This window comes from Anguilla rostrata, chromosome 1 (genome assembly GCF_018555375.3).
Source record: "Anguilla rostrata isolate EN2019 chromosome 1, ASM1855537v3, whole genome shotgun sequence".
Classification (NCBI taxonomy): domain Eukaryota; kingdom Metazoa; phylum Chordata; class Actinopteri; order Anguilliformes; family Anguillidae; genus Anguilla; species Anguilla rostrata.
In genome coordinates this window covers 63,190,462-63,213,855 of record NC_057933.1, presented here as the reverse complement: position 1 = coordinate 63,213,855, position 23,394 = coordinate 63,190,462, and the positions used below count along the sequence as shown (strand labels likewise).

General features: G+C 46.4%; 1 protein-coding gene across 6 annotated transcripts; it reads left to right on the top strand.

The window, feature by feature from the left end:
* Window positions 1-728: 728 nt before the first annotated feature.
* On the top strand, window positions 729-23,259 carry tax1bp1b (Tax1 (human T-cell leukemia virus type I) binding protein 1b). 6 transcript variants are annotated; one of them, XM_064348534.1, is made up of 18 exons: window positions 729-880; window positions 5,748-5,945; window positions 8,971-9,073; window positions 10,166-10,353; window positions 10,917-11,075; window positions 13,318-13,466; window positions 13,674-13,764; window positions 15,244-15,429; window positions 16,176-16,427; window positions 16,576-16,746; window positions 17,162-17,228; window positions 17,314-17,432; window positions 17,644-17,769; window positions 19,211-19,297; window positions 20,206-20,392; window positions 20,529-20,677; window positions 21,389-21,477; window positions 22,197-23,259. In XM_064348534.1, exons 2-18 carry the CDS (start codon window positions 5,760-5,762, stop codon window positions 22,396-22,398), a joined length of 2,511 nt encoding a protein of 836 aa, XP_064204604.1. In that variant the 5' UTR covers window positions 729-880; window positions 5,748-5,759; the 3' UTR covers window positions 22,399-23,259. The 6 variants fall into 6 exon arrangements, with proteins under 6 accessions (XP_064204604.1, XP_064204572.1, XP_064204588.1 ...); XM_064348502.1 differs by having other exon boundaries at window positions 20,502-20,677; XM_064348518.1 differs by having other exon boundaries at window positions 16,573-16,719; window positions 20,502-20,677.
* The last annotated feature ends 135 nt before the right edge of the window (window positions 23,260-23,394 follow it).

The following is a 23,394-nucleotide window of genomic DNA, read 5'->3' as shown; positions in this document are numbered from 1 at the left end:
ATCTATGCAATGTCAATGCTGCTCTATTGTTGTATCCATTGTATTATCTCCCACTACTTTCTGTTCAGCTTCATTATTAAGCAGCCAACTTATTAAGCGCAGACCAAGGTACACAGTTACGCCATTAAAACACATTTTGAAGTTGGATATCGTTCACTCCAGCAGGAAGGACTAGGCTTAAAAAAGCAAAGAAACAACAAAAGTACATTTATCAGTTTCACAAGTAATCCTGACAGGTAACAGTCCCACTCAATAATATTTTTTGTTTAACTCAATGGTATTTTAAAAAAAGATAAATGTATACGTTTTAAAGGATTGTTATACAGCCACCTTGAATTATAGGTCTGTTTTTGTGAAGTGGACAAACATTTTTAGTTAAAAATTTTGCTTAAAAAGAAAATATTTGACTGAACAATTACATGACTTTAAGAAAGATGGATGCATTTCGCATGATGCTATAATTTTTTTGTTGTCGTTGTTGTTGTTGTTTTAAAAAATCTAGGCAATTGTACTTCTTTTCCAGGGCAGTGGAGCTACCATCAATATTTGACTACTTTCCATGACTTTGTAGAATGCAAATGTTTTCAGGAATTTCAAGGACCGAGGGAACACTGTGGGACATTTAGCATGCAGACAATACAGTCTTGACATTTTTCACTTGCACATTAAGGCATCAGTAATATCAAGAGGCAGATGAAAGAGTGCCGCAAGGTATTTAACAGAAACATAGATAAGGCCATGCACGTCATCCGGAAATGATGTCACGTTGTTATTCTATTTCAGGAAGCAAGAAGGGGAATGCCTTGAGAGGGGGAAAAGTGCGTCAACAACTGTTTTGCAGCATAAACCACCTTTTACTTCGATTTCACATGGGAAAAAGGTATTTTGTTGAATATTATTTATGTGTAAATCCATAATTGACAAGGCATAGACTTTGTTGTTGGTATGCTAACTTTTATCTTCTGTCGGTTCGAACTTAAGCAAGCTACGGCAGTCATTGCTAAGCCAAGGACTTCGAACAAGCTTTCGTTGTCATAGCTAGCTAGCTAACGTTAGCTAATTTAGTTAAAATTTGTGTGGGGGGAAAGAAGTAGTGAAAAGCGTAAATATAAGCTTGTGGAAGTTTAAATAAGTATATTTTACATATTTGGACAATAATAAAGATGATTTTATTGGTTAAACTAGCAGTAAACTGACGTTAGTTGACAGTCTAGCTGTCGATAGCATTTTGCTTGTCTGTCGCACCGAATGGCCTTCTCTGATAAGGCCTTCATAATGCGAGCTTTCCAGTTTATCTAGTGCAGCGATTCGAGTGTACGTTGTCAAAAATAACCAGTTAACTATTTATCCTGTTGGCAAAATTTGTAATAAATATGTCTAGCTCGTTACATGACATTTTTATGGATGTTAGCTAGCTAATATGCTTGCTAAATTAGCCAGATTATCCAACGTGTAACTTTGTTTAATATGCCCAAGTAACGTTAGTTTAGGCTAACGCTAAGCGGTACTGTAAACGTTAATTATTCGAAGGTTTTTAAAAAAAAGAAATTGTCACCGCTATTTCACGGAAATGGCAGCTAAACGGAATCAGAGTTGTATTCACTTTTAGATAACAATGGCCTGCGTAGCTGCTGTAGCATCTTGGCATTACCCGACAGCTAAATTAAACTAGTCGTCTACCCAGCTAAGAGGCACATTTGACAACCTGAGATAGTGGGAACAGTTAATTAGTTTGTCTTTGACCAGCTAGTTATCTGTATTTTGTCGCGTTTATTATATAATGGAAGCGAATCGAGACAAATTACTAGGGACTGGTGTTATCTGATATGTATGCGTTCAGTGGCAAAATTCTACTGAGAAGTGTTTCGAAAGTGTTAAGTTACTCATGTAAAATTCCATGCCATGTGTTTACCGGTATGCACTGGCGGTCAATATGGTAATGCGTGCATGTGATGTGTAGCTAGCTATAAGAATTAGGCCTATGTATTATTTACTGTTTGGTATACTAAGAGGCTCCTGAAAATGTACTGTGGGGAAGGGAGAAAAAAGAACAGTAAATTGAGTTATGTACGTTTATTCATGCAACTTGTTTGTAAAACGCAGGGCGTTCCTGTAAAAGAGCATCCGTGCTCAGTGAACCTACCCTGGGTAAATAAAGGTTAAATAAATAAATAAATAAAACATGAAGCCAGTTGTTATTGGCAAAGTATAGAGTTTTACATTTAACTTGAATTTTGAAATTGTATTTTAAGAATTTCTCTACAAATTCTGTTTTATTCTAGTGGTTTTGGGTAATAAAGGTGGTTCCTTAATACTGAGGAGGTCAACATTATTTTGTGAAAGCTTCGTTACGCACACATTGCCAGATGATGAATTTAATGCTTCCATTAGGTATCCTGTTTTAAAGTCGGCTATTAGTCTTTTGTTAGTCGGGTGTTAATCAGCTGTGAAATGTTGCTTGGAATGCAGTCTTCACCCCCCTCGGGTTAGTCATCAAAATGTTATGACATTGCCTGTGTGTCCTCTGTCTCGGTGGCATACTGATGACCTACACTGTACAACGCTACAGAAGACAATTCTGCTTTCCAAAAAAAAAAAGTTTCAGCGAGCAGTGCAAGAGGAATCAGAATAAATCAGAATGAATCGGAATAATGTCCTCCTTACCCCTTCTTAAAATGTCATCCGAACCCAAGCCTGCAAGATCTGACCACATGCTCATTTGTAAATAAAAAAAACCTATTTATCAGTATTGGGTGATTGATTGTTAAATTGATACTACATTGAACATTTATTGTAGTAAATATGTTGTCACACCGATGTTACTTCCTGGAGAAGAAAGATCCTGTATTGCATTAGTAATAAACAATATGACAACCTGATTAACATGATATTATGTTTGTTTATAAACGGAGTGCAAAACAAAAAAAAAAAAAAAAGATTCACTAGTTAGCTAGCTAGCCGGGATAAAAAGCAAGACAGTGCTAGGGAGATTAATTTGATTGACTTATGGTTTCATGCAGTTTTATTAAATAATGTAATGACAAAAATGACCAAAATCGGTGCTAATTGTATGGTATAAAACGAGAAGGAACACTTTTGTCTTGATAGCATCATTGTTTTCATAGAATTAACGACCAGAGGTTTTTGCATAACAACGGTCCAAATATAACTACCAACCGGAGTTTTGCTTGACAACGGTAAAGCCGCTACACTCTCATTCATGGCCCTCATTATGTTCCACTCGGGAGCGGCTGAGTCACGTGCAACGCCTAGTGGTAAAATCCGGTATTACCGGTCCGGTCCGGTATTTGGCTTAATATCAAATCGGTTTGAAAATTTTTACATCGGCCCAACCCTATTATAGAGCAATTATACCGTGTATCTTCCTGGTCCACATCTTCATCAGCTTTTGTGCTGTGACTGGTCACTGGGCACCATCTTGGGCTCGGTTTGATGTTGGCCATTGCTGTCCGACACTCACCAGGCCTTTAACACAGTGGAATTCCTTTTAATCCTTCAATCCTGACATTATGGTATGGATATGGGGATGCCTCTGCAGGTGTTTTCATCGATTAATGTCTTTTTTAGGTTTTCTCCAATTAGTCCTTCCCTTTTTTCCACCCATGTTCATATGTCATTTAGCTTTCTTGAGTTTTCTTGCCTGCAACTGAATGTGTGGCATGTTTTTAAAAAGATTTTTTTTAATGCTTTATTTTTTACGGTTAAATTATTTCCTTATTTTCAGTTGTGTGAAACTTTTCAATACTCCGGTTTCAGTTATCCAAGCAGCTAGGCTAACCAAAACCTGATTTGACAATCAAACAGAATGTACATGCTGTTTAGCAACAAGGGCCATTTGGGTAGATTTTGGAGTGCTAGGACACATTTTTTAGATGGTTTCCAATTGAGGCTATCTGGTGGCATATAGGACAGATGACTATAAGAGAGTTTGGAAAGAGCCTTCTGTGTATGAATAGAAAAGGCTTGGCTTTTTATTCTGTACTACAACATATTTATTCACATAAGCCAGACTGCACGTTTACAGTGCTTAATTCGGTAGGGTTCAACTTGCCGACTTGATTACAGAGCTCTTGGGGGAGTGGGGTGGGGGGAGTTGACAGCTGTGCTAGATTGGCTGAGGGAACTGTGCATATAATTGGGAGTGTTGAAGCCCATGAAGCACTCTTATACTCTTCAGCAGTTGAGTGTTCAACCCAAGGGGCATTGGTTAGTATCCTGCTTGTATACAGTAAATTGATAGCATTAAATGTGTTCTCTATGAATGCCCTACCTGAGGGATTCTGCAATAGTAACCTTTTTGTAATAAGAGTAACTGTGGAACAATTTGAGATGCATTTTTTCCAACCCATTTATACGGTTGGTTTAAGAGTGACTGCCTATACATCTGCCCTGTCTGTATGCAATAGACAGAGAAACGGTAATGATCTTTGTGTTTTATGTTGGACTAATGTCTCCAGAACAGCCAGCACTCTTCTTTTTCTGCAACATGACAGAGCAGGCTGCACCCTCACAGCCTGCAGACTGTATTGGTCACATGTAAAATCTTTAGTTCTTTAGTTCTCCAGAGATACATAGGACTCAGTCAGCATATTCAGTTGTTTCTTCTTGCGATAAAATAATCACCATGTATGGTGAAATCAATACAGAGTGATGAAATGCAATTCCAAGGTCCGTGTTTCAAACAAATGATAAGAGTGATGACCTCAGTGATGACATTGCAGAAACATTTATTGCCAAGCAGTGAAAGCACTTTAATTATTAGTTACTTTTTTTTACTAATAATTTTAATTACAGCAGAGAATGCTAGCATTTTGAGTATTGTGAGAAGACAGGATCCCCTTCATATAATGTGAACTAATTGAACATCATCTTTGAAGGGATCATTTTTTATAAGCATTTCACATAATAGACGTTATCAGAAACCAGCTGAGTATGAGTCATGATTTGTTTTTCATTGGTTTCAGTCAGCTGTTCAGTCAGACAATGAGCCCTCTTTTACAGAAATAACCTTGACTTAAAAGCTTGGCCATACTTTAGCATGTGTAGTTAAAGGCATTTAGTGCTGAGAAAAGTGATAACTAGTTTATCTCATTTACCATTTTCTATCTCCATGTCATTTCTGTATCGATTTGCAAAATGAAGTAGACTTGAAGTTTTGTGGACGACGACAACAACATTTGGCAAAGACATTTGGCAGTAAGTCTTATTGTCAGAAGTTAATGGCTCCTACTGTACGAGCCAGATTTATAAATGCTTGGCTTGTCCAATGAAATGTTTTCTTTATGCTTGGCTTTGTGTCTCTGTAGAAGAGCCCTAGGGCCCGTATGAGACAGAGACACTGTCTGTGCAGCTGGCTGACTGTCGCATGCCTACTTTATTGCAGCAGGGAAAGATTTTGCAGCATGCCGGCAGTTTGGGACGTGGTTTATTCCTCATGCCAAATCTGTTGCCTTGGTTATGTATCCATGCAGGCCCCAACCCAGCTTGTTTACTCTGATAGTTACTGTAAAAAACATACTTTTCAGTTGGAATCAATTAATTATTTAATTCATTCAGTAATGTCTAAATAATATCGGAACTTTTGCAGCCGATGAAAATTCCAGGTGCGGTCAAATTGCGTTTGTTTCACTGTTAATGATTTCAAGATGATGGTCGTCCTGTGCGGAAATGGATGGAAACGAGTGAACCGTTTGTTAAATGCCCTCTTCTGCTGTCCTGTCCTTCAGGGGCACTCGTTGATGGGAGAGATGGCGTTATACCAGGAAGGCACCTCAACTAGCAGCACCATGGAAACATCCAACTTTGCACACGTGATCTTCCAGAACGTGGGGAAGAGCTACATCCCCAGCGCTGCGCTCGAGTGTCACTACACACTCACCCAGTTCATCAAACCGCACCAGAAGGACTGGGTCGGCATCTTCAAGGTGCCTCTTCTCTCCTTTTCCCTGTCTTCTTTGCTTTTCACTTCTTTCATTTCTCTCTTCTCTGGATTTTCTTCCCCATTTCACTCTCGCCTTTCAGCTCCTCCTGAACACTGAGGACGGAGAAGGTGTGTGTGTGTGGTTGCAGGGATGGCTGGTGTGACCTTCAGCAGAAGGAAGTTTAACTGGTCTTTCTACTTTTGTTTTAAACAACCTTTCACTTGGAGTCGCCACCAACAGAATGAAGTGAAAGTCCTCTTCTCTTCACAAGTTTATAAATGCGGATGTCACCATAAGATAGCTAGATTGAGAGTGGAGCAGTTCTGCTAGTACTGCCTTCTGTCTGTGTGTGTGAGAGAAAGCATGAATGCTTGCATATTTGTTCCTTTGGCAATGCAGGTTTGTCTGCAATTGTACCTGAAAACGCTCCAGCACAGAGAAACCCTGCAGAAGCCAAACTTGGGCCCATAAATCCTGTAGGACAGACAGTGCTGCTAGAACACACAGAAGCATGTCTGGGCCATGAGTCACTAGCCTGTAGGCAGGTTATGTTAGATGCCCGGTTCTTTGCCGCAAGAAGGGCACTTGAAGAGCCATCGCCCCCTAGTGACGCGGAGCTGTTACTGCCTGGAATACTACATTTTTTATTTAAATCTTTGAACGTTTCTACAGCAGGAGTGTCCAGGTTTATCTGAAAGGGGCCAGTGTTGGTGCAGGTTTTTGCTTTAGCCCAGCACTACAACACATAAGCTAATATTGCTGATATTATGGCAGAACCATGCACCTGACGCCATGACTTCAGTCAAGGAAAAATAATTGGTTAGAAAAATAATGCAGAAATGGTTGCACTAATATTTTTAGATGTTTCCTTTTATTATTTGTCATTTGTTTATGAATGTAATTAAGACTGGTAAATTAATAGTTTAATTATCAGTAATAGGATGCCTAATGATATCCAATATAACTGATATAATTATATTATACTGATAATTGAAGTCATTAAAATGATCTAATATACTTCAAAGCTAAAATTATTGCAGTCGTGTAACATCAATACGATGAATCATGAAGACCCCAGCTTGTGGACACTGGGTGCCATAATAGTATCGCATTCCAGGCAGCACCTTTAAAAATGAACGATTGCAATTTTTCCCAGTATCTCCCAAATAACTGTGTTTAAGCCTGCTTGTGCAAGAAGGATAGGCTGTTTGGAGTGTGACATTCTGACTATTTTTATTAGATTTACTGCCAAAAGCCTCAATGCACAGATACGGATGCAGTATTCCTGACTGCGTTTCTTACGTGTGGATGATAAATTGGTGTGGTGGCGTTACCAGTGTAGAATCTAATGGAAACCACTTGTGTGAATAGGGAAATGTGAAGCTGCGGTAACATTTCCTCCTGTTTAATGTGCGGGGTGGGGGGGTGCTGGCGTGCGTCTCAACACGCCGCAGCGTCTGCTCTTTGATGCTGCAGCGCTTGCACGGAGCCGGAAAACTATCAGGCCTCCTGCGTAGCGCTGGGGCTGGCTGCTCAAGCCGCTCTCAGGGGCTACTCGCTGGGGCTGATCTCTGGGGCCGCTGGCTCAAGCGGCTGGGCTGGCTGGGGCCGCTCATTCGAGCCTCTCTGGAGAAAGCAGACTCACTTTCTAATTATTCTGTCAGTCCTCGCTGTGATTCATGGCGCTGCCCCCCCCCTCCCCCCCGCTCGCTGGGAGTTTTATTTAATCGGTCCTGTACGTACACGCAGCCCAGAAACCCGCCGCCGCCGCCGGCTGCAGTCTTCCACCGTGCAATTACGCCGTTATTTATGTCTGTCCCCAGCTCTGCGTAAACAATAACACGTAAACACTCCGCTTTCTGAGCAGGTACGGGCCGAGCGGCGGATACCTGAGAGCAGCACATCTCGGGCTTCTCCCTCAGCGCATTCCAGAACCACAGGCTAGCGGGGTTTGTGCTTGACAGAGGCGTTTAAAAGTGATTCATGTCCTTTGTCAGCGCTAGCACTCCATCACAGGGACGGTACAGTACCAGTACACGCTGTTACAGATGTAATCGGTGCTCATTGAAGTTATCCACACACACACACGCGCGCGCGCTCTGGAGCCCAAGATAAATGTTTTTGGGGCTTGCCCTCTCTTACAGTACCTGTCTGCCTGTAATGAAGTTTGGTAACGAGGGCTACTACTTAGCATTAACGCTAACGATGGTCAGGTCTTTACTGTTTCCTGTTCATTACGGCTCTGACACCCCGGGGCTACTCTCAGGTGCTCATGGGTACTTCTGTAACACTGACATCACTGTGAAAGACAGTCTAAGATACCAGACAGGTCCCTAATTTTCCCCCTGATTTTGTGTGTGCGTTGTGTGCATTGTGTGCGTGTGTGTATAACTTTTGCCTACATGAGTTGGATTCTGGCTGACAGTTTTATGGCAGAGGACTGAAATTATGGATGTATTTTCTGTACTCCCCTCATCAGCCATCAGTTAACAACACATAAAATTCATATAATTACATCTTGGTTTCCATTTTGAAGTATGTATAAAATTTTCACCTATTTTCCTCTTTCCTGTTTGAACTGGGCTGGAGCTAACCAAACCCATGCCTCCCTTTCAACAGAGCGTGCTCCAGGGCATTGGCCACGTTTACAGGGGCCCGGGAAGTGAACGCTTAAAGGATCTCTGTAAAATCTCCAGAGCTTAAACCTAATTAGTTTTCATACATTTGCTACTAAGGCCTTCTTGTTTTTGTGACTGTGTACAAATATTGACAATTAACACGCAAGAAGGCGTTTTGCTGAAAATAATTAGGAATGGCGCTGTCCGAAACATGGCCATTACCTTTGCGTTTCTTCTGCTTAGCGTTGTTGTTAAAAAGTGAGGGGGGAGGTCTGTGGTGAGGGAGTTGTGCAATGAAAGGGTATTTCTGCTGGGGGGTGCAGTGGTGTTGGCCAGAGTGCTAGCAGGATGCTAAGATACCCGCTCAGTTCCTGTGTGTTCGGGGCCTGTAACTGCTTTTCTGCCCGCAGGTCGGTTGGAGCAGCGCGCGCGATTACTACACGTTTCTGTGGTCACCTTTTCCTGAGAACTACGCTGAGGGAACCACAGTCAACAGAGTTGTGGTGTTTCAAGGTAAAATTGCAGTCCACGTTTTATACAAGCCTGTGTATCCGTATGGTAGAAACAGGAAGCAGTTAAATGCTGAACCCTCCCCTTTGGAATGCCCTCGTATGTGAGCGTGCCCTTCCTCCACGCTCCGGACTTTCTGTGGTATTTTTACTTTGATGGGGCTGTGGAGGGATTCCTGCTGGTTCCCTGCTTCTGAGGATCAGCCATGCAGCCGTTTTGCTTACAGGCCTTTTCAGATGGCACATGACGTCATCAGAGGGCTTTAGTAGTCACACAAGACCGTTTTGGTTGTTTTCTGTGTGGTGCGCCCCCTGTGGTTGGGTGTGGAATTGTGACGCTTCCTGTGGCGACTGGCTGGCGGCCCTGCAGAGCAGTGTGTAATTGTCCTTGGCATCAGGCAGGGAGGGAGTCTGAGCCTGCTGTGCGCCGAGTGTGCTGCTCCATTGTGAAGACTCCACAGCTCCCCTAGTGGCCTGTAGAGCATGAACATGCTGCGCTTTGCAGAGAGGGCAGGCTCCCATAAATTTTGCTGATGGTACAAAATATTGTGATTGTGCATTCCAAATTGGGAGAAAAAAAATCTCTTAAAAATGAAAATGGTTGCTTTCAATTTTTAAAATGTATTTTTAAAATTTGCTTTGCCAAAGTTGGAATGCCCAATGGAATGCCTTGGAGAACAGAGATGAGCATGTGCTCTCCAGCGAAGCACAATTTCTCTTACCACACTACAGGTCACATGTCAGTCATTTCTTCTAAGAATTTCTCATACCCCTTCCAACTCGTAATATTATCAGCATTTGAAATAAAACCAACCATTCCCCCTCTAACACCAATAGAGAACCAGACTGAAAGATCCTAAAATAGAATGAAATGGAATGTTCTCATTAGATTGTTTTCAGTCACTTCTTTCCTTCCGCCCAAGCTGCTCATAGGTCGCCCACATTGCCTGCTTGTCTGCTCTATAAATTTAAGTGTTTATCGAGGACTTTCTTCTCCCCCATTGCCTTTGAAGGTTTGTAAAGGTGCGTTTATTGGAGTTTACCGATAAATTGAATCCAACCACAATTATTACTGACGGCCTTGCCCGTTTCCCAGGATACTACGTTCCAAGTGACGACGGGGAGTTCTACCAGTTCTGCTACGTCACGCACAAAGGCGAGATCCGGGGAGCCAGCACCCCCTTCCAGTTCCGAACCAGCCACCCCGGGGACGACCTGCTGACTGTGGAGGACGAGAGCAACTCCGACATCCTCGTGGTCACCACGAAAACTGGCCTTCTGGAGGTGTGAAAGGAACCGAACCCGCACACACGCGCGTCTCTCTGTCAGAGCGCGTGTGCACACGCACGCTTGCACATGCATCTGCACGGTTTCTCACAGGGTGAACAGGTTGAACACGCGTGCGATTCGGTTATTCACCAGATTAATCAAATATCCTCACATCTTCAGTAATACAGTATGTGCCATTTATTCATCTTTTCAGTATCTTTAGTATTATTATTTGGTATTATTGATATTGGTATTATTATTGTTAGTAGGATTTTTTTTTGTGCACAAGTTATGAAAGTGTGCTTCTGAGCTTCTATAAGTGCTTTATGGTGATCCTTCTGAGTGGCTGCTCTATTGACCTTTGTGAACGTTAGAATTGCTGGAAACAGAAACTGAAATATGACCAATACAGTTAAAAGTCTTGTCAGTAGATTCTTGTATCACGTGGGACAAAATGAGAACATGCTCAAGTGTTTGAGTGCATGTTATCAGCTCTTAAAAATTTTCAGACTCATTCACAATTCCTTGTGAGCTTTATGTTGATGCAGTGTCCTCCGACTCATTATTCCCTCCTGCAGCAAAAGGTGGAGGAGGCTCGGAAGGAGAAAGAGGAGCTGGCGAGAGTTGTGGCGCTCCTGCAGAAAGAGAAGGAGCAGCTGCAGGAGGAGAGGGAGGAAGTGCAGCGAAAGTGTGAGCAGGAGCGAGAAATCTCTGACCAGCTGAGGAAGGAGAACCAGGTGAGGGAACGCCCCTTCCCCCCGCGGTCTCTCTCTCTCTCTCTCTCTCTCTCTCTCTCTCTCCCTCCCTCCCTCTCCCTCTCTCTCCCCCTCTCTCTCTCTCTGAGGTCCGCCCTCCTCTTCCGTTTGATCTGGCTGTGCGATCGCGTGAGCCGTTTGAAGGGCCTGTGACCTCACAGGTAAACTACATCCAAGCAGGCTGTAAACCGCTGTCATCACACCCTAAAGATGTCTGCCAGGGTACAAAGGGCCTGGGTAATCAGCAGCTACAGCGGGGCCGAGCGCAGCTATTCTCCCCTCGGTTCAGAGCGGCTCTGCAGCGCGCTGTCTCTTCCCTGTCACCGGTGGCTCCACTGGCCCTCTGCGTTCTCTCCGTTTCTGAGAGGAACTGGGTGGCGGTTCCTGGCGTCTGGCGAATGTTTTACGGAGAGTGAGCATGATGTGGCGATCGTGCGGACAGAAGGGATATATATACATGAGGGTGGCAAGGCTACCTATTGCTTTTCAACGTCCCACAGTCTTTTGGGGTTTCTCTTTTGGAAGAGTGGTTTAGATAAAACGGGTGTTATTAATGTTCTTTTGATGTAGCCATGATGCAAGTAAAAATATTATTTGCGGTGAAACAAGAAAAACTACAAAAACAAGAAACGTGGAAGGAATGGCCGGTGGAAAGTACGCAAGCTCTTAGCGCCCCCTAGTGTGCGTCTTTCACACAGCACTGTGGGTTTCCTGGAAAGTTTACTTTATATGACACTGCCTGGCCCCTCAAAAACAGGCCCAAAACACCTCAAATCTGAATTTTACAGAGGTGATTTTTTTTTATTACAACATCAAATTAATTTATCAAATGGAGTGTATAACCTGAGCGTAATAGTTGTGGAGTATACCATGCACTGTAAATCTACTCTTGAGATGGAAATGGCTTTAAGATGAAAACATAAGTACATATTTTGCGGCTGTTAATTTTACGACACTTTTATAAGGCTTTTATGTGCTGCTTAAATTGTTTCAAAACTTTGGCAATAAAATTCATAGAGTAATTCAGATGGCTGTGCCCTGCAGCAGACAGTGAGGCAGGCTTGAAGCAGGGCTTTTTTCAGAGGGACACACCTGGAGATGAGAATAAGCTGTAATTCTGTGCTTATGGAGGGGGTATTCCAGTGTGCTGAACAGAGCCTAGCTTTCAATTTACACTTGATCCTCTTCCAAGGGCTATGTCAGAGGGGTAGGGTCTAAGGCAGTGAGTCACCCCATTTCCGCTTGTGTGTGTGTGTATCTGTATGTATGTGTGTGCGCGTGTGTGTATCTGTGTGTCTGTGTGTTTGTGTGTGTGTGTGTGTGTGTGATGGTGTGTTCTGTGTGTTGTGTGTGTATTTTTGTTGTGTGTGTGCTGGTGTCTGTGTATCGTGTGTTGTCTGTTTGTGTGGTGTGTACTGTTGTCTGTGTGTGACTGTGTGTGTGTGTGACTGTGTGTGTGTGCGTGCGTGTGCGTGCGTTTGTGTGTGTGCGTGTGTGCGTGCATGTTATGTTGCTTCATACACGTCTAAGAACTGATGCCTGTAGCATTTCCGAGACGTTTGTGATTTATACCGCTGCTGACGTGTTGTAACAGAGTGTATCTGGAGCGGCAGGTTCTCTGCAGTTAGGCGCTGTGTAGAGGAGCACAGATGGGTCTGGCTGTAGCGCTGCTGCTCTCTCTCCCTCGTGTGTGGGTAGAGTCTCCTCAGCTCACCACATGGGGTGTTTGACTCAGCTCTCCAGTGCTTTTTCCCTTCTGAGCCGTATATCAGATGCTGCAATGGGAATGGGGCACATCTGATTCGCATAATGCAAATCTGGCTTTAATGCCTGAATGGCCATGAATAATAGCTGAGTGACCTGGTCCTCTCAGCGCTGTTGCACATCAGAATCCAACTTTTTTTTTTTTTTGTCTACCCACAGAATTATTTTTCCACCATAACCTTGTGTAACCAGTTCGGAATATTTTTAGTCTGTTTAATCACACCCTGAAAAAATATTCAAACTAAAAAAAACTGAAATTTAGTTTATGAAAGTTTAAATTTGGTCAAGTTGCATTTGGTGTTTAATGGCCTGTTACTCTGTGCTGTGGTCAGATTGAATTTGGGCTCACATCAGGGCTCAGCTGTAAGCGCTGTTACTCCTCACTGTTCTTAGGGTGTGGTGTGGAGACCCTTACGGTGCCCTAGTCTTCGCTTCAGAAATGTTTGGGTCTCCGTTTCAGGAGCTCCAGACTGCCTCTCAGAACCTGCAGGAGGAGCGGGAGGAGGTGAAGAGGAAGCACCAGGAGGTGACCGCCAGAGTCCACCAGCTGGAGGAGGACCTCATCGGTGTCACACAGAAAGGAATCCAGAAAGAGACCGAGCTGGACTGGTGAGTACATGCTGCTCATATTCAGAAAGAGACTGAAGTGAGAGTGTGTGTGTGTGTGTGTGTTTTTATTGTTTAATGTGTGTGGACCCATATGAATTGTGAGAGATGGCAAGGTGAAGCCACCCTGTACGTTCAGCTGAATGTTGCAGACTGGGCACGGTGAGTAGCTGTTCACGCATGCGCTCATTGTGATTGGTCCCCTCGCAGCCTGAGAGACAGAGTGAAGAAGCTGACTGTGGAGAAGGACAGCCTGGAGTCCCAGCTGCAGAACGAGCGTGATGAGAAGGAGCTGTATAAGGTAAAGCACACCATGTGTCATTTCTGAGTGTGCTGCTCAAGTCTACCATCGCAGATAGGGCGGTGCTGAACGGGAACAGAGCGAGGCGTGTGGCGTGTGGTGTGTGTGTGTGTGTGTGTGGTCTGTGTGTGTGTGTGTGTGCGCTCAGATTCTGCAGCCTCTCTGTTCTCTAATCACCCTGTACACCAGCAGGGTTACTCTGGTCTCTTATGTGCAGTCGTGGTTTTACAGCGCCTCTTCTGTGTTGGGTTGAGACGGAAATGTCTTTGACTCGTAATAGAGAGGTAATCCGGTCAGGAGAACACACTAGATCCAGTTCTGAGGGCTGTTATTTGTACGGGACGGGTACATCCGCAGACAGTCAACACTGTGCTAAAAACAGCATTATGTACGGCAGTCCTTAGTAACCCCAGAGAGGGGCTGTGCAAACGTGTGAATGGCAGTTTTAGGCACAACCACCTCATTTCATACTAGTTACGCTTGTTCTCATCCTCCCTGCTGTAATGTGTCTTGCTGAAGGCCTGTAGGAGTTGGAACTTTCTGGCCTGTGAGAGATTTGTGTCTGGCTCACACAGTTACTCAGTCATCCCCTTTCATATAAAAAATGCAAGCGATGCTGATCAGGACTGAACACGTCATTTCATTTAACTTCATCAGTTTAGACCCGGTCTGTCTTGTACAGTGTAAATTTAGACCTGGTCTGTTTGGTACAGTGTAATTTTAAAACTGGACTATTTTAGACCGTATCAGTTCAGAGCTGGTCTGTTCTGAACACTGTGGTGTTGTGTGTCCTTTACTGTGCCTATCACCCCTCCCCCAATCTCAGGCCCCTCGTCCGCCCGCGTTTCGTTCACTTTATTCACATTTCATCTATTTACTGTCATTAAACGGGGAGCGCTTTATGTCCTGTTTTTAAAACGGAGTTGGCTGATTTGAGGCCGTTGATGCGTTCCATCTGTGTGAGTGTGTGTGTGCCTTGTGGTGGGTACCGCTCACAAACAGGGAGTTGGATATACCGTGGCTAAGGAAGTACAGTGGAACCTGCGCATAATTTAGCATGCCTTTCACAGAGCACAGATTTACTGCCACAGTCTGCTAGCCTTAGCGTAATAGGCCTTTTAGTCCGTTTCTCACAAATACAGTGTAGTACACTGTGCGCAAAGCTGGTGATTTTTGTTTTGTGTTTACTGTAAATGTGGTTGTACTGCTAAGACCTGGTGAAAACTGAAACTGGCCTTTTAAGAGGATGCATTTTCTCTTCTTCCTGGTCTCCCGTTCTGGTGTGAATGGCTTTTTTGTGTGCCTGCGTGTGCATTTGTATGGGCGCATGTGTATGTGCATGTATGCGTGTGTGTGCGTGGGTGCGTGTGTATGTGAATTTGCATGTATGTGTATGTGCGCGTTTGTGTATCTGTGCGCATTTGTGTGTTCGCGTGCGTGTGCGTGTGCGTGTGCGTGCTCACACACACCCTGCTGCAGGTGCACCTGAAGAACAGAGAGCTGGAGACCAGGAAGCTGACGGCGGAGCTGCAGATGCAGAAGGTGGTGGACGTGAACAAGGAGAACATGATCACTCAGTTTAAAGAGGAGGTGGGGCGGCTGAGGGCGTGCCTCGCCGAGAAGGAGAAACTGCAGAAGGAGATCCTGTCCCACAGCTCCCCTTCGGTACGGCTGCTGCTGTGCACCCTGAGCTGTGTCTCTTTCTGCTCTGTTTCATAAGGCACTTAGAATGTCCAGCGCAGTTTGTACGCATTTTAGGTCCCTGCACAGAGTCTGTGTGCAGAGTCCCCGCTCTGCAGCCCAGCACAGAGTCAGTGTGCAGGCTGTGTGTCTGATGTGTGTGTGCGTGCGTGTGTATGTGTCTGACACGTGTGTGCGTGCGTGTGTGTGTGTCAAATGCGTGCGTGTGTGTATGTGTCTGACACGTGCGTGTGTATGTGTGTGTGTGCGTGCGTGTGCGTGCGTGTGCATGTGTCTGACGCATGTGTGCGTGCGTGTGTATGTGTCTGATGTGTGCGTGTGTGTGTATGTGTCTGATGCGTGCGTGTGTGTGTGTATGTGTCTGACGCGTGCGTGTGTGTGTGTATGTGTCTGACGTGTGCGTGTGTGTGTGTGCGTGTGTGTGTGTGTATGTGTCTGACGTGTGTGTGTGTGTGTATGTGTCTGACGTGTGTGTGTGTGTGTTTGTGTGTGTGTGTGTGTGTGTGTGTGTGTATGTGTGTATGTGTCTGACGCTGCGTGCGTGTGTGCGTGTATGTGTCTGACCGTGCGTGCGTGTGTGTGTGTGTGTGTCTGACGTGTGCGTGTGTGTGTATATGTGTCTGACGCGTGCGTGTGTGTGTGTGTGTATGTGTCTGACGCGTGCGTGTGTGTGTGTATGTGTCTGACGCGTGCGTGTGCCTTCCTCGCAGACGGAGAAGGACGCGCTGAAGGAGCAGCTGCGGCAGACTGAAGAGCAGCTGCAGGCCACGCGTCAGCAGGCGTCCATGCTGGCGTCGGAGCTGCGGGACGCGTCCAGCGCGCGCGACCGCGGCATATCCGACCTGCACCGCCTGCGCGTGGAGATGGAGGCGCTGCGCAAGAGCCAGGCCGACGCCCAGGCGCAGTGCGGCCGCATGGAGGAGCAGCTGGACAAACTGAGGGCTGCCGCCCAGCAGGGGGCGGTAAGGAGCCACTTCCTGTCACTTCAGTACCCTCTAGCAGCCCAAGCCCTGCTTTTAGGCAGCCATCTTGACCTTTCAGTAGGCCACTGTATCTTCCTCCCTGTGTCACGGCTGTACTGACACTAACTCCTGACTCCTTTTCCAGCAGGGCGGGGCAGAAGGAGGGGCGGACACAGTGACCGGGAAGGAGGCGGAGCTACAGAGGGAGGTGGAGGACCTGAAGCTGAGGTTACATATGGCTGCGGAGCACTACAAGGAGAAATACAAGGAGTGTCAGAGACTACAGAGACAGGTGGCCAAACTCTCCGAGCAGCAGGGGGTGAGTTCAGGTCAAGGCGTTCCCCAGCAGGGGGGGCACCTGAAGCGTGCAGCCGGCCTGGGCTGGGGGCTTTTACCCCTGTGGGCAGGTGAGCTGCTGCACCCCTGTAAGGACAGGCAGGGTTACTCTACTCTTACCTAGAGGATCAATGTTGATTACTACAATGGTGGCATCCATCATGCCTGCAGGGTAGATATGCACGACTGGTAGGACAACATCACACCTGCAGGGTCATTATCGTACGTACTCAGAGATGTCTTCCATTGCCCTTACAGTCCGTTTCCATTGTAAGGGCACAGGGCAGTAGCTAACCTGTACACCTGCAGCAGTGGTGCAGGTGCTGCTGGAACGTGATTGGTTGATGAGGGTACTGGGTCTGCTGATTGGCTGATCGGTATCCGTGCTGTGTTTTAAGGAGTCGAAGAAAGGTGCAGTGGCAGCAGAGATGCCCTCGAGCCCGCAGTCTGGCAGCCCGGAGCAAGGTACCCGAGCCCTCTCATCTCTGAAACACTGCTGATCTGATTGGCTGAGAGGGCGAGGATTCTCATCTGCAGTTCTGTGTTTCAGGGAGCCCCACGTCTTCCAGTATTGCACTAGATGCAATTATCCAGGAGAAACTCAAAGGCATCAATAAGGAAGTGATCGAGAAAAGTGACAAGTACAAGAAATGCAGACAGATGCTGAGTGTAAGTGAACTGTGTGTGTGTGTGAGTGTACAGTTCAGGTGAATTGCATGTATACATAAGTAGAGGTGTGCTGTGGTCTTGTAAGTAAGTGTTGCCTGTGTACAGTATGTGAGTGGTTGTGGTGTGTGTGCTGGAGCTTGTGAGCATTGTAGGGACGCGTGTCTGAGTGCACGTGAGGGCGGGACGAAGGGCTGACGTGTCCTGTGTGCAGGAGGAGAAGGAGCGCAGCTGCATGTTCGCGGAGGAGCTGGCGAAGATGGAGGTGAAATGGAAGGAGCAGTTAAAGATAAACGAGAGCCTGAAGCTGCAGCTGGTGGCAGCCGAGGATCGATACAAGGTGAGACGCGCTGGCAGGTTTGTATTGTCTCAGCAGGGTCAGCCAGATGTGCCATCCTGTCCCTCACTCTGCCGTCTGAAGGCCACTGATAGTTCAGGCCAGTGGCAATATGGCCTTTCACTTGTGCGAGGTGAGTGACATGTACCACTCTGCCCAGCGTTCGTCCAAGGGCAATCTGATATAGCAGTCTTTCTGCCTGTAAGGTGAGTGGCATGCTCCACACTTGTCTAAGTGCATCGCTTAAGCATGACCAGTGACGTAGCGCTCGGTTAGTTACAGGTGAGCAGCGTATGCTGCTGCTTGTCGTTTGTGCAGTCCCAGAACCCTGCACTAGTCAGCATGTACCACTATTCCTGGTGACGAACTCTTGTTGATTATCGAAGGTCAGTGCCAGTGGGGGGAACGCTTAATAAGGGTGAGGAAAGAGCCCGTAAGTGGCTAAAATAAATGTGTTTTCAGGAGTAGTGGCGCTCAATGCTAAGGCATTAGCTTTCAGTGTGGTAGCGCAGCCTGCGGTCTGAAGTGGATCTGGACCCTGCCAGTGCAGGCTGGCTGGGGCGCAGTGGGCTGTAGTGCTGGGGTGGGGCTCGGTTGGCGGGATTTTCCAGCTGCTTTTGGGCAGGAATGACTCTTCAAGGCGGCCATTTGCTTGCAGTCTTTTTGACTGCAGCTGTGCATGAAGTGCACTCCAGTGCAGGCCCTGCACAGCTCAGCAGGGGGCGCTGTGTAGTGAAGACAAGGGGCAGCCAGGAGCATGCACCCTGAGGGAGCACACGTGCCCTCAGTTAACACTGCAGATACTGCTGGGCATTCAGAACTGGGGGGAAAAGACAAAACGGAGAGGAGAATTTAAAAAAGGAAGGTTGTTGCCATGGGAACGGTTACGGGGAGGAATGTCACTACAAGGTCAGCAAGGTCTGCAGGGATGCACTCGCACAATATCGTCTTACGCTCCGAGGCTCCGAACTCTGCGTTTTTCCGTCTAAGAAAGAGCATCTGTTTATCACTCCTTTAAACAAAGCGGCAGTCTCCGATATTATCTGCAGATGGACATAAATACATGGACAGCATGGTTTACGGAGCGGTCCTCTCCGAGACAGCTTTTATGGCTGTTTACGTGAGGGCTGGAGACAGTGGGACATGGATACTGAGAGATCCCTTCTCCTCCGCCTGCCTAATGCGTTTGTTGGCTCCGAGCGTCTCATCTGAAACTGGGGACTCCGAGTGTCTGGAGAGGGATTACTTTAACAACTTGTCGTGATAGGAAGCCTTCAGTCACATGACCTACCCCCACTGAGGCACCGTGTTTCTAATCCATGTTTCTGGGAATCTTCGGTTCCAACAATAACTCCCGATGTGATTTAAAATTCTCATCTTTTAATTTAAAAATAAAATAAATCATTTGCCAACATGGCGTCTCCTCCCCGTTTCTCTGCTGTAGAGCCAGGTGGCGGAGAAGGGCCGGGAGGTTAAAGAGCTGAAGGAGAATTTGGCGCTGCTTGTCAAAGAGAAGGAGACGCTCGAAGAGGTAAGTGCTCTTTTCTGGCATTTTAAAAGCCGAGAATGCCGCTTTGGCCCTGCTTCTCGTGCGGGTTTACCGTGGTTCTCTAATTGGAGTGGCAAAACGAGTGACTTCTTATTTTCCATTCAATTACGGTGGACCGCAGCGAGATCCGCGCTGACATTGAAACAGCTGAAAGGTAACGCAGTTCGGGCTCGGCAGGGCAAAATGACCCAGTTTGAGGTTGACTCTGAATGAAATTGGCGCCTGCTGAAAAACATCAATAAAAAAAAACGGACTCAAAATTCCTTTGAAAATGAGTTTTTTTTTCTTTCCTTGTTTTTCTTTTAATGAATGGAGCCAATTAAAGTGTTTGTGAGCGAGTCCTCTGCGCCGGGTTTCTGTTTAGGATTGTGGCGTGCGGCGTTGCCTGGGAGACGGAAACTGACGCAGGGCAGGAAATGTGTGCGTCTGATTACAGGTCTCAGCGAGAGATGTATGTCTTTGTGAAAGTCCTGAGGTTTTACGTCATGTACATAATGTATATATTTGGTATATATTTTCCTGTTTTCACTCATTATTGAGTCAACAGATGCTTAAAAATGGAAACCTTTTTTGTGCGTGATGCGTTTGGAAATCTGTTCCTTCGTTGCCTTTGTTAATTGTGTGTAACATTTCCGGCATTACTTCTGTATTCTTCTGGTTAGAATGAGCAGCCACGAAGGCCACAGAAGGAACTGCTGCTGAAATAGATTTTTGGTGTTTTCTGCTTAAAATAGCCCTGTTATGGTACTATGTCTTACGTTTGTGCGTGCTGGATCAGGGTCGGTATACACAGAGGGGTGCGTGCATCCACTCTTGGCCGTCCAAGCCTACTTTTTATGGGTTTAATTTCACTCAGACGTGCGCTGTAGATCTTGCTCGTGTCTCTGCAGGGGCTGAAGAAGAGCTCGGAGGTGAAGGGGGGCCTGGTGTCTGAGGACTCCAGTTTGGAGAGCGGCCAGCCCATGTTCCTGCAGTACCCCCTCCCGTATACCCAGGATGCCCCGCCCGCTCCCCTGGTGGCCCAGCAGTCCGCAGAGCTGCGCTTTGGGAACCCGTACTCCACTCCAGACCCAGCAGGTGAGACGTTCTTCCCGGCACTCAAACACACAAATTAGGGCTTCTCTTTACCGTAGTTATGCTTGGAACCGATGTGTGTTTCCATGGAGATGTGCCGGTGTCTCCACAGCAACGCGCGCTGTTCTTTCTGACCCAGACGGAGCGGACGGTGAGTTCCCGTCAGACCAGATGCCCATACTGCCCCCTGTGGGACCCCCCTCCTGGGACAGTAACGTGGTGTGCATCCAGCCCTCCCGAAATCCGAGTCGCCCCGACGGTCTGGAGGACCCCGAGGAGAACGGCAACGTGAGTCCCCCCTGAACCACAACGATGGCCCCAGTGTGCAAGTTCACTGCGGGGGAGCCCCTTTCTGCCTCTCCCCGAGTCATCGCCTGCCCCCTTCAGCTCCCTGTACCTCTCACACCAGTGTGGGGCTCAGGATGAATCGCCTGTACAGGAATTTACAGGAAACCTCTGCCACTTCCTCCACCACTAATGAGGCCTAGAAGCAGGTCGTTAACAGAGGGTTTCAGCCATTATGTTATTACTGCTGAGGTACAGCTGAGGAGGGAAGCCTGCTCGGGAGCCCCAGCACTCCTCCTGACTGATCTCTGACCTAACAGATCATCATCGAGCAGGAGAACTGTTCCACTAGGCTGCTCACACCACACAATTCACGCCTAGCTAAACATCTTCTCCAATTGGCTTTGTTTGCAGAAGGATATTACGCATGCCCAATTTCAGCCACCCCTGCACGCAGCAGGAATAGATAAGTGCTGTTTCGCTGTGCTGAGGGAAAGTAATGGTGCTGATGTGTAGGAATATGGGATTCTTTGGGTGAAGTTGGCTAGAGGAGAGGAGGCTGGGTGTGAATAGGCATTCTGGGCTCAGATTGTTCGTATTGTTGAGAATTTTTTCCACGTGTTTACGGTCATATCACAGGTCTGGATTCACTGAGAGAACAATTGATTTCATTTGGCTGAGGGTGATTGTCTGAAGCAGATCTCTCTCTTCCAGGAGGGCGGCGCCGCTGAGCCGCCAGTGGCAGGCAACCCCCAAAATCCCCTGGTTAACGATGGGCGGCCTCGCTTTTGCTTTGACTCCAGGTAACGCGCCCCTTGCAGCACAGCTCTGTGAGCCTCAGAGCCGTCGAAAGCAGAGGGAACTGAGGGGAACTCGCTGCATTTTGCTCAACCAGGCCTTGGCAGAGTTCCTGTCAGAAAGTTTGCACTTGCCATGTACATTGCACCTTGCATAGAGCATGCCTGTTTGCACCTTCAGACCTGGTGCTCTGTATTTATGTCCAGCCATTTGGCATCTAGTTCTTCGTCATGTGGCAGGGGTGTCTGTATACTGCTGGTGGGGTTTCATACAGCCACGTCTAGCAGTCTGCTCTGCAACATGTGCTCTCTAGTGGAAAGCATACTGAGATTTATAACCTATTAGGGTAATTTTAGTTTTTTTAGTTTTGTTACTCACACGTCAGTGTGGTTTCATTATTCCGTGATCAAGCGGCTGGGACAGGGACAGCTTTCCTTTCATTCGCTGTCCAAATCTAACACTCCGTATTGGAGTAAAACTAACACTTTGGCATTTTAATCCAAAACAAACCCACTCTCTGCCTACATGGTGTGCAAAAGAACAGAGAATAACTGTGCAGAACTTTCAGAGGCCTGAAAGCAAAGTCATTAAAGTGTGGACAGTGTGTACGCATTAAGTGTGTATGGATTGTTTACATACAGTACAGTGCAGCGAGAATTATGTAAAGGGAATGAGTGTTTTCTCATGACCTCCGCCCCTCCCTCACTCCTTTCCTCCCCCACAGCCTGGACATTCACAAGCGCTGTCCACTCTGCGAGGTCATCTTCCCCCCCAACTACGACCAGAGTAAGTTTGAGGAGCACGTGGAGAGCCACTGGAAGGTCTGCCCCATGTGCAGCGAGCAGTTCCCCCTGGACTGCGACCAGCGGCTGTTCGAGAAGCACGTGCTCACGCACTTCGACGGCAACGTCCTCAACTTCAGCTAGACGCTCCCCTATAGAACCGGAGCTGGGGAAATTAACTTTAGCATCGCCCCATTGTAGGAATCAAGCTACGTATACTATTTAGTTTGTACTGCCATTCCCAGTGGCACACGCATACAGTCGCATGCAGTGGTTTAAAGATTCTCGGTTAGGAACCTGAAGTTCTAATTAGCCTCCTTTCTCAATAATGCATCTGGGGGATCAGCGGTGACACTGGAGGGGGCTCTCAGTTCTCAGGAAGTCTCCGCCTCTCACAGGCCGTCTGCGGCTCAGGTGGACAGATTAAATGAAGACGTGAGTCTGAGGGCCGCCTGGTCTGTATCACTCTGTTGGTTTGCAGTTTATACCGTTTGCTTTGCTTGGGCACATAGACGTCGAGGTGGCAGTCACACACTGCACTGAATGCTGGGAAGGAGGAGACCTTCTCTAGCTGAAGCACGTGAACCTGGAGGGGGGTTACTGCTTTGGGGTTAAGTGATGCAATTGCATATGCTCTAGTTAGACGTTTTACATGGTATTATATTAGAATTCATTTTAAAACAGTTTTTAAGTTTACCACCGAATGATTACACTATATTTATGGGAAGAAACTCAGTAAAATAATGTCACATGGGTAACTACTTTAGAGTCTATATATTTTTTCCTCACAATGTGACTCCAGGTCACTTCCTCGAATGGTGACCTTTCACCCTCCTCACTTGCACACACCTGTCATTACCTACGTACAGGGCTTCTGTTAGATTGCAATATATTTGTCTTAAGATTTTAATTTTTTTTGTTAGTTGCCTATGTTCTTGAGTTATGATTAGCAAGACCTCTTTCTTTGTCCTGTGTTAACTAATCTTATAAAGTCTTTGTTTGCAACCGTTTGTCCGTGTCATTGATGTTGGTAAATTGAGTGATTGGGGAGGGTTTCACGGGTATGGTTTCTTAGGCAACAAATGCTAGTGGAACATCCTTTCGAGTGTTTACATTGTGGTTTTGGAAAGGTCCACTACA

What these genes read in the sequence shown, in the direction of transcription:
- tax1bp1b (XM_064348493.1), top strand. Translation starts at nt 5,760, where the DNA reads ATGGGAGAGATGGCGTTATACCAGGAAGGCACCTCAACTAGCAGCACC. An exon ending in ACTGGGTCGGCATCTTCAAG is followed by an intron (nt 5,946 to 8,970) that starts GTGCCTCTTCTC and finishes TTCTGCCCGCAG; the next exon opens with GTCGGTTGGAGCAGCGCGCG. An exon ending in AATGCAGACAGATGCTGAGT is followed by an intron (nt 17,433 to 17,643) that starts GTAAGTGAACTG and finishes TCCTGTGTGCAG; the next exon opens with GAGGAGAAGGAGCGCAGCTG.